Source organism: Sebastes fasciatus, chromosome 14, assembly GCF_043250625.1.
Source record: "Sebastes fasciatus isolate fSebFas1 chromosome 14, fSebFas1.pri, whole genome shotgun sequence".
Taxonomy (NCBI): Eukaryota; Metazoa; Chordata; class Actinopteri; order Perciformes; family Sebastidae; genus Sebastes; species Sebastes fasciatus.
Genome location: NC_133808.1, coordinates 26,515,001 through 26,530,555, shown reverse-complemented (window position 1 = coordinate 26,530,555; position 15,555 = coordinate 26,515,001). Strand labels below are relative to the sequence as shown.

The following is a 15,555-nucleotide window of genomic DNA, read 5'->3' as shown; positions in this document are numbered from 1 at the left end:
TCTCAGAAAGAGGAGGAGACGAGAAGCTGCTGAGCTCTGTCAGTTTTCTGTCTGAAGCTCTCCGTCATACAACTGATTTATCTCTTTTCTTCCTCCACATCCTTCCTTCCTCTTTCTCTCTGGTGGCAACTTTCTTTCAGTAGGAGTGACTGAACTTCTTTCTTCTTTAATATTTTTTTCATTTATCTTCAATAGGCTTTTTCCTTCATTTCATCTCCCCTTTCCCTATTTATTTCCCCATTCGAAACAATGATAATTTGAAGAGAATAAAATTATGTGTTTTGAGCTGTTTCTTGAATCTGACATTCGGATATGCAGGGTTAGTGTGTTCCACAGTTTTGGGGCATAGGCGTCAAAGGCCGCTTCAGCAAGTTATTTGTTTAGTCCTCGGAACAGTTAGTCTAGAGTCTGATGATGTTTTCTTCTCGTTGTCTTTGTTAGTACTCTAGATTTTGTATAAATTGAAGTTTGTTAATTAATGTTTTTGACAGGCCAGCGAGTGGAGTGTTACAGTAATCAAGTCGTGAGAAGATAATGGCGTGAGTCAGGTTTGTTGCGTCTTGAGTTGACAGATATGGTCTAACTTTTGAGATATTTCTAAGATGGAAATAGGCACTTTTTGTGATATTGTCAATATGGTGCTCAGGCTGGCTAAGGGGCAGCGTCTGGAACTCTGGCGGTGACACAGAATAGTAGTATCGTTATCTGGTACTGGAACTGAGGAGTCGGGGGAATGGTTCGGGCCTGGATACTGCAGCCAGAGGAGATCAGGACAGGTAGATGTTTAGCCTGAGCACTGAGCAGTGGTGACAGTTGAAACCTCTATGATGAGCTTGTCCGTCTGACTATAAGTTCAGCTTCCAGATGAGTGATGTTGCTCTTAAAGTTTGAGAAGGTGGCAAAAATCAGCCATCACATTAGCAGTTAGCTTCCAACTACTTAAGTGGAGAACCACAACTGAGGTACAGTCCCACTGCTTGTGGTTTGGAAGGTCAGTTGGGGCCTCCACCCAAAGACAAATGAACCTGGGGATTAAAGCCAGTAAAAACACAGAATAAAACACGTCCTCGTTAAAAGTTAGAGCGCTGTATGCGGAGCGGCTCTAAGCTGAGCTGTCGAGAGCATTTGCTGAGCACGTTTCTTTGAAAAACTTGAAATCCTTCAACCAGTTATAAGATAATGTTACAAACAAACCAAGGACTAAAATGTTTATTAAAAAAACGTGGTTTAAAACTGGATAAAACATCAGTTTATGACAGAACTTTTTGGCAGACAGACACAATGTAAAAGTAAGAGTAGTAGACGTAGTTTTAGCTTCACTGTTGCATTAGAATTAAAACAGTATACTGCACATACACAATGTAAATACACATAGGATCTATATGTAAAAGTGATCATACAAAGGTCACTGTACCCAGACTTTTACATCTGTTATTCAATTTCTCACCACTGTGACCACATACATGTGTCTGTCTAAGTTCAGCCACCATGCAGCATCTCTCTCCGGTATGTTGGTCTCACAGGAGCCAGGCTGCAGTATCTTAAGTGTAACAATGAGCTTAATAGATTTTTTATTGCATGATGATTCACAAATTATTATTAACATTGTTTTCATTACATGTATATCAAATTAAAAAAGCAATTAATGTACCCTATTACTACGCTTCCACTAAACTCCCAATACACAAATATCCACTATTACGCTGCAGCAAGCTAAAGGCCTAAAATACTGATATGAATATCACTGCCACAATATGAAGCATGTTGGATTATAGACAGTTTCAGATGTGATAATGACAATGAACACAATTGACTGTCTGATATTGAAAATGATTCATTAAGGTTTGGAAATATAGACAAGAATAATTATGTTTCTCCAGCCATTACACCTTTTGATTTTACTTCAGTGACTCAATAACAACTGCAAATACATCTCCATCTTCACAGAAAGCTTTATTGATGTTACTCACCAGTCTGTCTCTACAGTATTTTAGTATCACAAGAGTCAGAAAATGTAAATGATGTAACTCATCAAACCCGACGCTCAGGAATTATCAGCCTCACATGTGTCTGAATGGAAATGAAGATAAATGATGTAAAAGGTGTAAAAGACAGACTCTCCTTCTCTCTCTGACTTTAACTGTATCCTTAATAAAAGTTAACGAGGGAAATAACAGATCATCAAAAGAAAACTCTTTCTAATAAATGAAGAAAGCTGTTTAAGGTTTGTTCGTTGTCAGGTTTTATAAAGCCCTCTCAGTGTCAGACTCCTTCAGCTGCGGTGTGTGAAGCAGAGATCCTGCAGATCCTTCTGCTGCTGGAACACTTTACCATCAACATGGTCCTTCTGTTGCTCACACCCACACTAACACAGATTTTTAACTAGATGGTGAATCAGAAGACAACTAAACTATAAAACTTTAAATCTGCGATCTTTCTTCACTCCGGTATAAAACTCCAGTGATGTTGACGTGAATCAGATCAGTCCGATCGGCGCAGCGTCCAATAAATCATATCCAATAAGGGGGCGTGTCGGTCTGTAAAAAACTTCCGTCGAGGATACACTGATGTATCCTCGCTCATTGCTCAGCCATATTGTTTTGTAGCCCATGCAGCCTCAGTCGCCTATTTGAGACAAGAAGCCATCCTCTCTCTCTCTCTCTCTCTCTCTCTCTCTCTCTCTCTCTCTCTCTCTCTCTCTCTCACACACACACACAAGCACACATGCAGGCACACACACACACACACACACAGAAACAGACTCGTTTTGGTTTGTTTAGTTTAGTCATTCAGATAGATTTATTGTGTTTTACACCTGTATTATATTGTATACATAAACGCTTGTAGAATATACATGCTGGTTTGTTTAATGTTGTACAAGAGTAAATAATGCCAACCACTGCTATGTAAAGAACTACGAAATCCTTCAACTTTAACTACCTAATGATATGGTGATTTATGGTTATAGTTATTCATTTAATTGTTAATTAGAGTTCCAAATCGAGGGTTTAGCATACTTTATGAGACTGTGTGGTATATTTTCAGGTCTTGCACCGGACAGAGAGGCCCCCAGTTGTAAACATATGTGCAGGAAGCGGACGGGGAGACCTGGGGTCGTGCGGTGGATCCAGGGGCTGAAAGATAAACATGTAGGTCAAAGGTCACATACCTAAGCATACGCTTAGCTCAGCAAGTTGCCTGAATTGAACCCAATATAAGGAGGTACGAGAGCCCCAAAGGGAGGACTTTCAGATTCGACTTGAGACCTCCGGGCGCTCTAGACGCCCGTATGACATGTGTGGCTTGTTTGTAATAAACTCTATTTTACCAGCAAGAACAGTGTCCTCGGAGCATCCTTCATCATCACTTCAACAGCACTGTCGCAGAAAAGATACGACATAATTTGGCGTCACGAGACAGGATCGGAGGTGACCATCAGCACAACTTCACAGAACGGTGAGATCACTCATTGAATGCTGGTCATTAATTGGGGCTGTTATGTGGAGTTGTTTGGACACACCGTAAATTAAGAACCTTCTGGTTATAGACATGTACTGTTGATTTGATGTTTAAAGTGAGGCTCCGTGCTAAATTTAATGAAAAAAGGGGGAATGAATAGAGAAAAGATATAAAGGGAAGAAAAGAAGTATGAGAAATACAAGGAATAGTTTAGAATAGCTTTATGGTAACGATAAGGTGGTTAAAAAGTATCGTGCAGGATTAATGAAGAGGGGCCCTAAACTTCTTAACGGTAAGACGCATGCATATTAGCCACTGCGTAACGATGGCTCTGACATAGTCCGGAATTAACTTAGAAAGACAAAATTGGGAAACCTGGATCCAGGTAATTTGAATAAATAAATGTAAAGAGTGTTAAAGGAAATAAAGGAAATAAAGGAAATGATCATATGACAAGCCGCAAATCGGATAGGATAGGGCCCTCAGGTGAGGAGCATTGTAGTATGGGCCAAATTAAAACCTGAAACAACATCTGATGGTCAGTTAATAACTGGAGAGTGTAGAATCACAATTCGATTGACAGTTACCACTCTGACGCTGTTGATGAACGGTGTTCAAGAAGTAGCTTCTCGTCGAAAATTTTACATCTCATGGGTAGCAGAAATTTTACGAGAAAAAGTAAGGAAATAGCGGCAGAAAGCATGCATAGGAATATATCTAAAAGTTCAAGTGAAGAAAATGTGGGTGCGTGTTTACTTTGGGATGGAAGGGTGCAGTTGAGAAAAATGTGTGTGCGTTGGAGTTTTGGAGTGAAGAAAAGGTGGGGGTGTGTTTACTTTGAGGGGAGCAGAGGGGAAAAATGTGGGTGCGTAAATGTGTGTGTGACATTTGGCTGCTGATGGAGTCCAGATGTGGGCCATAAAATGGTTAGAAGACTAATGATATATTGTGTAAACCAATGAGCTTCTTGCCTTTTTCTAAGAAGACTGTTGAATTGAATAATGTAGTGTGTAAAACCATGAGCTTCTTACAAAAGACTAAAACATGAGCTCTTCTTAAAAGGGACGTTATATAATAATTAAAGCTGTTAAAGCACAAAATGAACTTCTCTAAGAAGGGTAGTGATTGAAACCTCTCCCTCTCTCTCTCTCTCCCTCTCTCTCTCTCTTCCCAAAATTCCTTTCGATGACCCTTTCTTGGGAGATACAGAAAATTCCTTTGCCATTTGAACTGTTTGGTCCAGTGGGGTTCTTTAATGTTTAGATAAGGGGTTTAAGTTAGGAATATAATGTATGATGCTGTTAAAGGGACCTATGGGTTCACAAGAGACTAAATCATTGCCTGTTCCTTGTCTGTTATGTCATTTATGGTGAGTGAAAATTGAGACGGGAGGCAAGGCAGAGGGCCGGCACATCACGGAGGGTGGATTGCTGACGTCAACTTGGAAGGCTTTCCAGGTCAATCTACTAAAAAGGCCGGTACAACTTATACACAAACTCTTTAACAAAAACAAAACCTGCATTTCCATATGTGTATGTGTTCTCAGTCATAAGCAATATTGATGGTACACATATAGACCTGCTTTCATTTATTAAGCCTAAGAGGAAACTGACCTGCTCAGTTAGGAGAAATAAATAGATGAATTAATAAAAAAAAAAAAAAAAAAACTTGGCAACGGATTGATCAGTTAATGCATTTGATTAATTAATGGCATATGATTGTTGAGTCTAACCTCTGCTGACAATTACAGAAGTTCATGTATGTTATGGTGCGTGGTTTGTCTGATCTGTGATGTGGTGGACATTCAAGGTGGTGACTGTTTGAAGATTTGAGCTGAATATTGATTGATTAGATGACTGGTTGTTTATTGATTGATTGATTAAATGACTGGTTAATAATTGATTAATTGAGTAGTTGGATAATTGGATAAATTGTGGATTGACTGATTGGTTAGTTGATTAATTGGTTAATTGGTTGATTTGATTGATTGGTTAATTGGATAATTGGTTAATTGGTTAATTGGTTGATTGGTTGATTGATTAATTGGATAATTGGTTAATTGGTTAATTGGTTGATTGGATAATTGGTTAATTGGTTGATTGGTTAATTGGTTGATTGGATAATTGGTTAATTGGTTAATTGGTTAATTGGTTAATTGATTAATTGATTAATTGGGTAATTGGATTTAAAAAAAAAAAAAAAAAAAAAGGGGGGAAGTAATCTAAATAAGCCTTGAGTAGTTTTAATTTCAGCAATTACTTCTTAAAGTACAATAACGGAACATAAGGAAGCCGTTATAATGGGGAAGAAGAACACTAAAAATCCGAAAGTAATCACTCCTGTTGAGATAGTACAGAAGAATAATCCTTTAATTAGGGGCATCGCAAACATTGCAAAAATATCGGAAAAATGGCACAAACGCTGGCCTGAAATTGACCAACCATGGCCAATGGAGGGGACGCTTAACCCAGATGTAATTAGAATAATGCTAGTACTTGTATCGACATACAAAGCTGAGCAAAAGAAGGGAAAAAAGGGGATAAAACGCAAAGAGAAGAGGCAAGTGGAGCTTGGCATTCTCCAGTTATTTGAAGTTGAGGGACAGAAACTGATCAAAGCTGCAAACGATAAGAGGGATAAAGTTGCAGAAGAAATAAAACAAAACACAGAACAAACAGAAAAACTAAGGAAAGATACCAATTCATCGTTCTCACACATGAACCCAGTGAAGGGACCACCACCCTATGAGGTAAAGACGATGGCTAAGAAAATCTATCCTCAAATCCCGGTGATCAGTCAGGAAGGTGACTACCGTATCAGAAACAAGGAGGACAGAATAATAGAAACAGGACGAGCGGAGACAACTATAACGATGTATCCAAGATCCAAAAGTAAGAATAAAACAAAGTTTGGGTCTAGGAGGCAAAAGCGGGACCATGGAAACGAGAGTGACCAAAGCGATCAGGAAGGGTGCAGAGGAGGATATGACCCTGAAGTCAGGCGGATGTTGGCAAAAGCGGAAATAAGAGGAAATGATAACTCTGATGACAGTGAGGATGAAGAGGGCCATGAAGAGGGCCATGAAGAGGATGCCCGGAAAACTATGAGAGAAATCGAAAGAAGCATAGAGGAATGCTTTTCATGCTTGGATAGAAGTCCCAGCCCTGATCGCCAAGGAACGTTGGAAGAACAATTGGAGGAACTGTATAGACAGAAAAAAGAGTTACAGAAGAAGAGCTCCCCAAAACCAGCTATGAGATATGCATTGCGCTCAAGAAACAAGAAGGAGACTGGAAAAATCTGTCCAGTCATTATCCGAGGACGGAAGTTGGAGTACAAGCCTTGGCAGAATACAGATATGTCAAACATACGTGAAAAGTTACCTACTCTTCAAGATGGAGCACATCCTTGGATTTCGAAGTTGGAAGAAATCACAGTGGGAGAGCAACTGGCCATGGGAGATATAAAGAGACTCTTGGCCAGCCTCGTTGGAATTCACGCTATGGAAGAGATTCTACAGAAAGCTGGACTTAATCGATATGTGGGAACTGCTGTGAATGATTCAGAGCTGTTTGCTGCAAGTAGAGGCCAAGTGTGCAGGGCGCTGAAAGACACATTTCCGACAAACGTACATCCTGACAATATTTTTATTGATCCACTGGGACAAGAGGAAAACCCGAGGGCCTATGTGTCGAGAGTTCATCAAGTGTGGAGAAATATCACAGGAAATGACCCGGATTTGAATCAAATGGAGCAGTCGATTTTGCGAACCAGAATACAGAAGGGGTTGCCCCTGCCAGTGAGAAGCAAATTGGCAGAGGTGGTTGGTCTTGGAAGCATGGCAAAGAGTGGTTACACGGATCATATAGCCCACCAAGTTGAGCTGTATAGGAAAAAAGAACATGATCAAAAAGACCTGGACCAAGAGACCCTCAGGAAACTTAATCACATGCAACTGATGGATAATAAGAGGATGGAGAAGAAGCAGGCTCTGGTTATGCAGAATCAGGCTCCACTAAATCAACTAGTCTGATGATTCAGGAGGCGCATGGCTTAGCTCACGTTGCAAGGGGGGAAGTTAAGAGAAAGATTACCAAAGAGTATGGTTTTTGGGCACCATGTTTGCTTGAACAGATTGATTATGTCATAGGCAGGTGGAACTAGTTATAGACTATGTTGACATGATAAAACCGATTGAAGGGAAAAGGTACATGCTAGTCGTGGTGGACAGATTTTCACGATGGCCTGAGGCCTGTCCAACAAAACGAAAGGATGCTCAATCGGTTGCCAAGTTCTTATGCAGAGAGGTCATAAGCAGGTGGGGACTTCCAGATCGAATATCCTCAGACAATGGGAAAGAGTTTGTGGATAAGACGGTGAAATTGATTTTGCAAAAAAAAACTAGGAATTAAACAGCGTACAATTTACTACAGTAACCAAAGGTGATTAGTACACAGATAAAGCTTGTTACATTAATTCCAAAAACAACTAAGAATGTTCATACACCGACTCTGGCTACTACTCTAGTTATGACTTCAAAGGGGATGAATGTTACAACAGTGACGACATCCGTGGCATCTACGACATTTGTAAATACCACGCAGACATCTAATATGACATCTTGGACCTTTAAGGATGTGGTTAATTTAGTTGAGAAGCAAGTGTCAAAAATAGAGCCTAGCGTGAACAGAAGTAATGACATTGTGGAAGTTAGAGAACAGAGGATAGAAGAGAAGGATGTAGAGTCATCTACGTCCAGCTCAGAGGCTGCTACTTTAAATTTGAAATCAATAAATAATGATAATGCTTCCAATCAGAGTACTACCTTGGCGGTAATATTGACGCCTAAGAAATTGGAGAATGTGACACAGACACTTGACAAAGTATCCTTGAAAGTGAAAGAGATGGTGAATGAGAGCCGGAAGTCTATGTTAGAGATGGGGATTAGTGTGAGTAGTAGGAAGGAGATTGAGGAAGTGAAGGTGGGAAATTCATTTGAGACTGTTCAGAGGAATATTGTAGATGAGGGAAAGGAGTTTGTTGACTCGGATCGGATATCACAGGAGATGTTTGAACAGAACCATGTAATGCAGAAGAGAGAAGCTAAGTGGAAAGCGTATGGATTTGATGCTTTAGCGTTGGGAATTGTAGACCCATGGGCAGGTAGAAATTTATGGTTTCAGCAGTTAACACACTCAGTGAGATCAATCAAGAAATTGAAGGGTCCATGTGTGTTGAAAGTACCAACACCAGGTACATGGCCTTCAATTTTGGAGGCGGTACCGGAACCATTAACTATGGCATGTCAATCTTCTGTACTGTCATGGCTCTTGTATCAACAGCAGTCATCAGTGGATAAAGTGATGGCTTTATCAGTGAACCTTTTTAAACCTAGAATGAATTGTTCTTGGTTGGCAGATTTACCATATGAGAATTTGCTTGAACAACATGAAAATGTGATGACAGCGGTACCTGATCCGATGGAAGTGACACCTGTGAGAGCAAAGTACTGTTTTTGCTCAAATGAAACTAATAAGGGGTCTGGAATGTTTATGGGAATATCAGAGTGTGATGGTTATATGATGGATTTAGGAAAGCGTGAGGATGAGGATGTGAATAAGTTGTATGAAGTGATTTTTCAAGTGTCAAAGCGTCCGAGTAGAACTTTGATGGTAGAACATCAAGTGTTGCCTGGTAATGTGACTATAGGCAATTTCAGGGATATTTGGTGGATTTGTGGTGAAAATGCTTATCTATTTCTACCATACGGGTGGACAGGATGTTGCTATATGGCAACACTGAAACTCCCATATGAAGTTTTTTCTGTCCAGAAGGGAGAAGCATCTGATGAGGCTCAATCTAATGTTGCTTCTGGAAGTAGGAATAAAAGAGAATTAGCGCAATTTCATAATCTGGAGTCTTACCATTGGAGAATAAGTATAGGAGAAAAGTGGGGAATAGGATTGTTTCCATGGTATGGAGTGGCATTTTTGGCAGATCATATTGATAACATTACATACACCTTACAGGGCTTTGCAAACGAAACTATAAGAGGTTTCGAAATGTTGTCAAACACCCAAAGGAGCCATAGATTGACATTGTTAAAACACGACATGGCTCTTGATTATATTTTGGCCAAACAAGGGGGCTTATGTGTGGCTTTAAATTTATCAGGAGATGCTTGCTATACGTTGATTCCTGATAGTTCTGACAATATGACTAGTGTCATAGAGGCATTGAAGCTCATAAGAGATGCGTTTGGCCCATCAGAAGACGCGGGATGGTCTGCAAACGCTTGGTTGCAGGATAAATTGGGGCCACTAGGAGCAGTGTTAGTTCAGGTTTTGGTAGCGCTCGTTATGTCGTTGTGCGTGATGTTTTGTTTTTGCACGCTGTTGTTGACCTTTGCAAAGGCTATGATAATTAAATGGGTTGGAGTTGTACTGCCCGGCGATCAAACGCTGATGCCATTATTACACGAAGCTGACACGGACGTGGATGAGGATGACGCCATAAAGATCGAATTGGTGGAGGAATATTCATTTTAAAACATAATCATATTATTTACCTCTGTTTTTGCTTGTGTAGTTTGTAGTGTTGATGTTGTGTTGCTCTTTCGAGACTTTGTTTAGTCTCGAAGGGGGGATATGGCAACAAATGAACAATATGATTAATGGACAATATTTACATTTTTACTTATCTAATTCTGTGTTTGATGTTTTAATTTGTATCTGTTCTGTATGCAAAAGATACTGGTTTTCTTTTCTTTCATTCTAGAACATATTGGGGAAGAACACTGTGAGGGTGGTGGATTGTCAGGGACTCCGAGGGGCTGAATGGATTCAGACATTTCAAACATGAAAATACGAATGGCCTGAGGAACTCTGAACGTGGACTGTCGATACAACATCCAGAGTCAAGACGTCATCGATACTACACCGGCGTCAAGGCGGCTGAGAAACTACAGCGTTATACAGTCTTATGTCTTCTCTGAGATGTTACCTTAGTGTTATTGAAAAGGAATTTTCTTTTTTGTGTATTACATGCTTGAGAAATGATGGTTTCTAAATACAATGGGACCTCAGATGTTTTCTTTTTCTTTTTCTCGATGTTTAGGGACAGTGGGGTAGGCAGGAAAAGGTTCATAGAAGGGTGCGATGGGTCGACCAGCCTGACTTTGGACATTGTTTTGTTTTAATTTACTGAGAGTTCCATATGCATTTGCTTAAATCAGTTCCATATACAAATTGCTAAAATTCTGTATTTCAGTATTATGGAGTATTACGTATGGTCGCCTTGGCAGAGGGACCGTGAGAGAATTTTCCTGTATACATTGTTTAATACATTGTTCAAGAAAGATTAGCTGCCTGACAGGTTTTTCACTCTCACTTTTATACTCCATAAAGTTGTTTCAATAGTAATAAGGACAGGTTGTTAAATTTGTCATGTTAATACACCTGTATGTTTCTTCTCTTATTTTTTCGAGACTTTGTTAAGTCTCGAAGGGGGGAATATGTGGTATATTTTCAGGTCTTGCACCGGACAGAGAGGCCCCCAGTTGTAAACATATGTGCAGGAAGCGGACGGGGAGACCTGGGGTCATGCGGTGGATCCAGGGGCTGAAAGATAAACATGTAGGTCAAAGGTCACATACCTAAGCATACGCTTAGCTCAGCAAGTTGCCTGAATTGAACCCAATATAAGGAGGTACGAGAGCCCCAAAGGGAGGACTTTCAGATTCGACTTGAGACCTCCGGGCGCTCTAGACGCCCGTATGACATGTGTGGCTTGTTTGTAATAAACTCTATTTTACCAGCAAGAACAGTGTCCTCGGAGCATCCTTCATCATCCCTTCAACAGCACTGTCGCAGAAAAGATACGACAACTGCTTTATGAGACTACAATAACTGGCTATCGTTTTCTCTTTGTTTCAAAGAGTGGTGCCCCGAGGATGATTTAATGTGAATTAAATCACATTATTCAACACAAATAATAATTATTTTGATAATTATTAATTACTTTTGAGATTGAATTTAATTCCTTTTTGAACTTATGTACCAACATAATTGGGTTCCCCGTTATTATAAATATATAGATAATTTTATTGATATTAATAATTATTTAATTATATAATTTCCTATAACTAGACCAGCTCCTACTTGCATCCCCAACAGTAGAGAACAGCAGGTGGTGGAGCTGTACCCTGCCTTTGGTGGATGGCCCCAGAGCTTTTCGACGTCAGGTATGGAGGCGATTAAGAAAAGCTTGTTGTTGGCTCGGGGTCCCGACACGCATTCGGTGTGGATTGCTTGGGTGCAGGGGCCGAATTGTCCACAGAGTTTTCCTGCACCCAAAAACAAATGAACCTGGTGATTAAAACCAGTAAAAACACTGAATAAAACAGCTGCTCCTTAAAAGTCAGAGTTTCGCTAGCGCAGTATGGGGAACGGCTCTGAGCCGAGCTGTCCCAAACAATTGCTCAGCATGTTTCTCTGGAAAAACTTCAAATCAAGACATCTCATGAGTGAAATCCTTCAACCAGATACAGTTAAAAACGACCAAGGACTAAAACATTATCATAAAACGTGGCTTAAAACTAGATAAAAAGTCAGTTCATGACAGAACTTTATGGTGGACAGACACAACGTAACAGTAAGAGTAGTTGATAATAATTGATAATAAAACAGCATATTGTGTATATATACAATGTAAAGACACATACAGCATGATCTGTAAAAGTGTTTTTAGAAAAGTCACTGTACTCAGACTTTTACATCTATTATTCAATTTCTCCCCACCGTGATCAAGTATATATTTTCTGTCTAATTTCAGCCACCATGCAGCATCTCTCTACAGTATGTTGGTGTCACAGGAGCCAGGCTGCAGTATCTTAAGTGTAACAATGAGTTTAATAGATCTTCTAAACCAGGGGTAAAAAGAGGCATAGATCATAGGGTTAAGACAGGAGTTGAGATAGAACAGACATATTACAAAGGCAGCAGATGAGGCATTGAGCAAGGTGTCCTGGCCTGTTAGTGAAACACCAAAATATGGGCAGACGCATATTAGAAACACGACAATAACAACACCAAGAGTCCTGGCTGCTTTCATTTCAGATTTGTTAGCAGTTACTCTCACTGAACACTGGAGAGTGTGCCGCATGGCACGAGCCTGAGTCACAGCCACCACAAATACTCTCATATACAGAACTATGATGACAGTGACAGGACCAATAAAGGACAAAAAGAAATCTACAAGTCCAGCAATGTAGTTAATGACAAAGACACACTCTCCAGAGCAGGAATTATACCTGCCTGGTTGTTCCAGGTTATCCTTCAGTATCATAGTGTGAAAGAAAGCAGAACATATCCAACACAGACAAACACACATCGTAACTGTTTTGTGTGTGACTTTAGTGGGATAATGTAGGGGTTCGCAAATAGCCACATAGCGGTCAACAGATATGAGCACCATGTTTCCTATTGAGGAAGAGGTAACAATGTATATTAGATACTGATACACGGCACACATGAAGTCACCAAAGAACCAGCAGCCATCCATGAGCACAATTTGAAAGAACATGAGGAGGCCCACGAAGAAATCTGAGACAGCCAGAGAGAGGAGGAGGAGGTTGGTGGGGGTCTGGAGCTGCCTGGAGAGATAACAGAGCAACAAGCTTATCATTACTGTAGCATCAATTGTCATATCAGCAGATAAAAGCCATGAATGAAACACAAAAACATCATTCCTTTACAGTCTGATCTGTTCAGTTCCATGAACCATTTCTTTCTGTATAGCTACCAGTTATATAAATATTTGACTACTTGAAGTGGGAGATGGAGATGATGACCAGCAGGTTGAGAGTCACAATGAGCAGAGAGATGGTGGACAGTGAAATGTAAGTGAGCATGGATACAGACTGAGGACGCATGGTCTTCCTGCAGGAGGAGTTGAGGAGTTTTGGAAAGCAAAGTTCATCTTCTTCAAGGGTTTTCATTCTCAGAAAAAGGAGGAGACGAGAAGCTGCTGAGCTCTGTCAGCCTTCTGTCTGAAGCTCTCCGTCATACAACTGATTTATCTCCTTTCTTCCTCCACATCCCTCCTCACTCTTTCTCTCTGGTGACATCTTTCTCTCAGTAGGAGTGACTGAACTTTTCCGTTCTTTAATTACTTTTTCATCTATCTTCATGATATCAAATATCTAGGTCTAGTGTTGGACCCTCACCTGAAATTTGATAGACATGTTTAAAAAATAAGTAGAACTGCAAAGGTCAACCTGTACACATTTAAACTAATCAGAGACTGTCATTTGATGATGATTTTCTCACATCTCAGTTATTGTATTATCTCATGGTCGCAGGCAAGTTCATCAGTGATTAAACCCCTGACGCCATGGCCAAACAGGAAACGTCAGCAGCACGTGGCAGCTGTGGAACCTGTTGTTTTTTATTTCGGCATCCATGTTAACAGATTATAGCAGCCATACTGCCCGTGTGAGCAGCGCGACTCAGCTGCACATCAGCTGCGTCTCTTCTTGAGATTCGAGGTCTTGCCTATTTTAACTGTTCATCGCAACAACAGACAGTGAGTCTGCCCGTGTGATTAGCGCAGCTCGGCTGTGTGTCAGCTTCGTCTCTTCTTGAGATTCGAGAGAGACAGTGAAAATGATCATTTGACAGTATATTGACATCATACCAGCAATATTACTACATTTTCAATGTCTGTGTCTGTAGAATATGTCACGGACATGAAAAAAAGTAAATATTTATTTTTAATTCAACACTTCCTGCTTTCATTTGAAAAGAGAGCAGAGCAGGTGGACACACAAAACCAGCAGTGTGTTCCAATCCACATCGTTTTCTGTTCACTCTTTGTTGGATCCTTGATTTGTTATGAGAGTTTCAGTTTTGCCTTGCCTGCATTGGAGAGTGAATTAAAATTATTTTGCCAAGTTCCTGTTGTCTTTGATCTCCTGCATTTGGGTCCACCTGCTCTGCTCTCTCTGACACAAATATTAGCTCCCTTTGTAATGAAAAAAAAGGACATTGAGTCAAAAGAGGTTCCCTGTAGTAGTATTTATTGTGGACAATCCAAAGGCCTGTAATGGTTGCAGCATGTTACAAAGAGCCTGAGGAGCCTGGCCATGTAAACATTTGTAGATAAAATTGGCATTTGCAAATGCAATGGGGTTGTCAAAACTTAGCATGTTCAGATTTTCAAGGATGTTACAGTGGTGTGATCTTATTGGCCTTTTGTCCAATATTTTCTATTGCATCATTGTATAACCTCAAGCCCGGTTAGTGTTGCGGCTGCCTCGCTGAATTGATGCGTGTCTAACACCGTGGGTGTTTCTGCTGTTGCCGCCAGCTCTTTCTTTCTACATTGAGTTTGCCTTTCATAAAGGCCATTTCATTATAAATGTAATTTATATTTATTTTAGACAGAAAAGGGTTGAGAAGCATCTGCTCATTTGTAAATAATAGTATTAATCCACAATAAAAAAAAACATACTTTATTCGTTCATGGAGCCGTGCAAGTCACTGCATTTTCTACAACACTGTCCTCCAAATATTTCAGAATAAAAGCTTCATGTTAACAAATGAAGGAATTCTGTCCACAGAAAAAAAGTTGAGGGATTGTATTTTAAATGAAAGCAGGAAGTGTTGATTTAAAAAGAAAAATAAATATTCATCTGATATGCCCAAACTGGAAAGTGATCTGTTGCAGTCTCTGGAGAGATTGGGAGGGAGGGGAGGTGCAATGGTTGGAGGTGTCCGACATTCCCTGTTTGGATAGGGCGTCGGGGGTTTAATCACTGATAAACTGGCCTAAGACCATGAGGTAATACAATAACTGAGATGTGAGAAAATCATCATCACATGTTAGACAGTCTCTGATTACGCTAAATGTGTACAGGTTGACCTTTGCAGTTCTACTTATTTTTTAAACATGTTTATCAAATTTCAGCTGAGGGTCCAACGTTAGACATAGATATTTGATATCATGAAGATAGATAAAAAAGTAATTAAAGAAGGGGGAGGTTCAGTCACTCCTACTGAAACAAAGTTGTCATCAGAGAGAAAGAGGAAGGAGGGA

The 15,555-nt window shown here is 40.1% G+C and overlaps 1 protein-coding gene across 1 annotated transcript; it reads right to left on the bottom strand.

Moving 5' to 3' along the window:
- Nucleotides 1–12,309: 12,309 nt before the first annotated feature.
- Nucleotides 12,310–13,502, bottom strand: LOC141782486 (trace amine-associated receptor 13c-like). The gene is made up of 2 exons (XM_074658902.1): nt 13,284–13,502; nt 12,310–13,111 (listed from the first exon to the last, which is right to left on the bottom strand). The coding sequence occupies exons 1-2, from the start codon at nt 13,454–13,456 to the stop codon at nt 12,310–12,312; spliced, it is 975 nt and encodes a 324-aa protein (XP_074515003.1). The 5' UTR covers nt 13,457–13,502.
- Between the last annotated feature and the right edge of the window lie 2,053 nt (nt 13,503–15,555).

Coding starts and splice junctions, on each gene's coding strand:
- LOC141782486 (XM_074658902.1), bottom strand. CDS start 13,456: ATGAAAACCCTTGAAGAAGATGAACTTTGCTTTCCAAAACTCCTCAAC. Junction 13,112..13,283: donor ATCTCCATCTCCCACTTCAA/GTAGTCAAATAT, acceptor TTATCTCTCCAG/GCAGCTCCAGACCCCCACCA.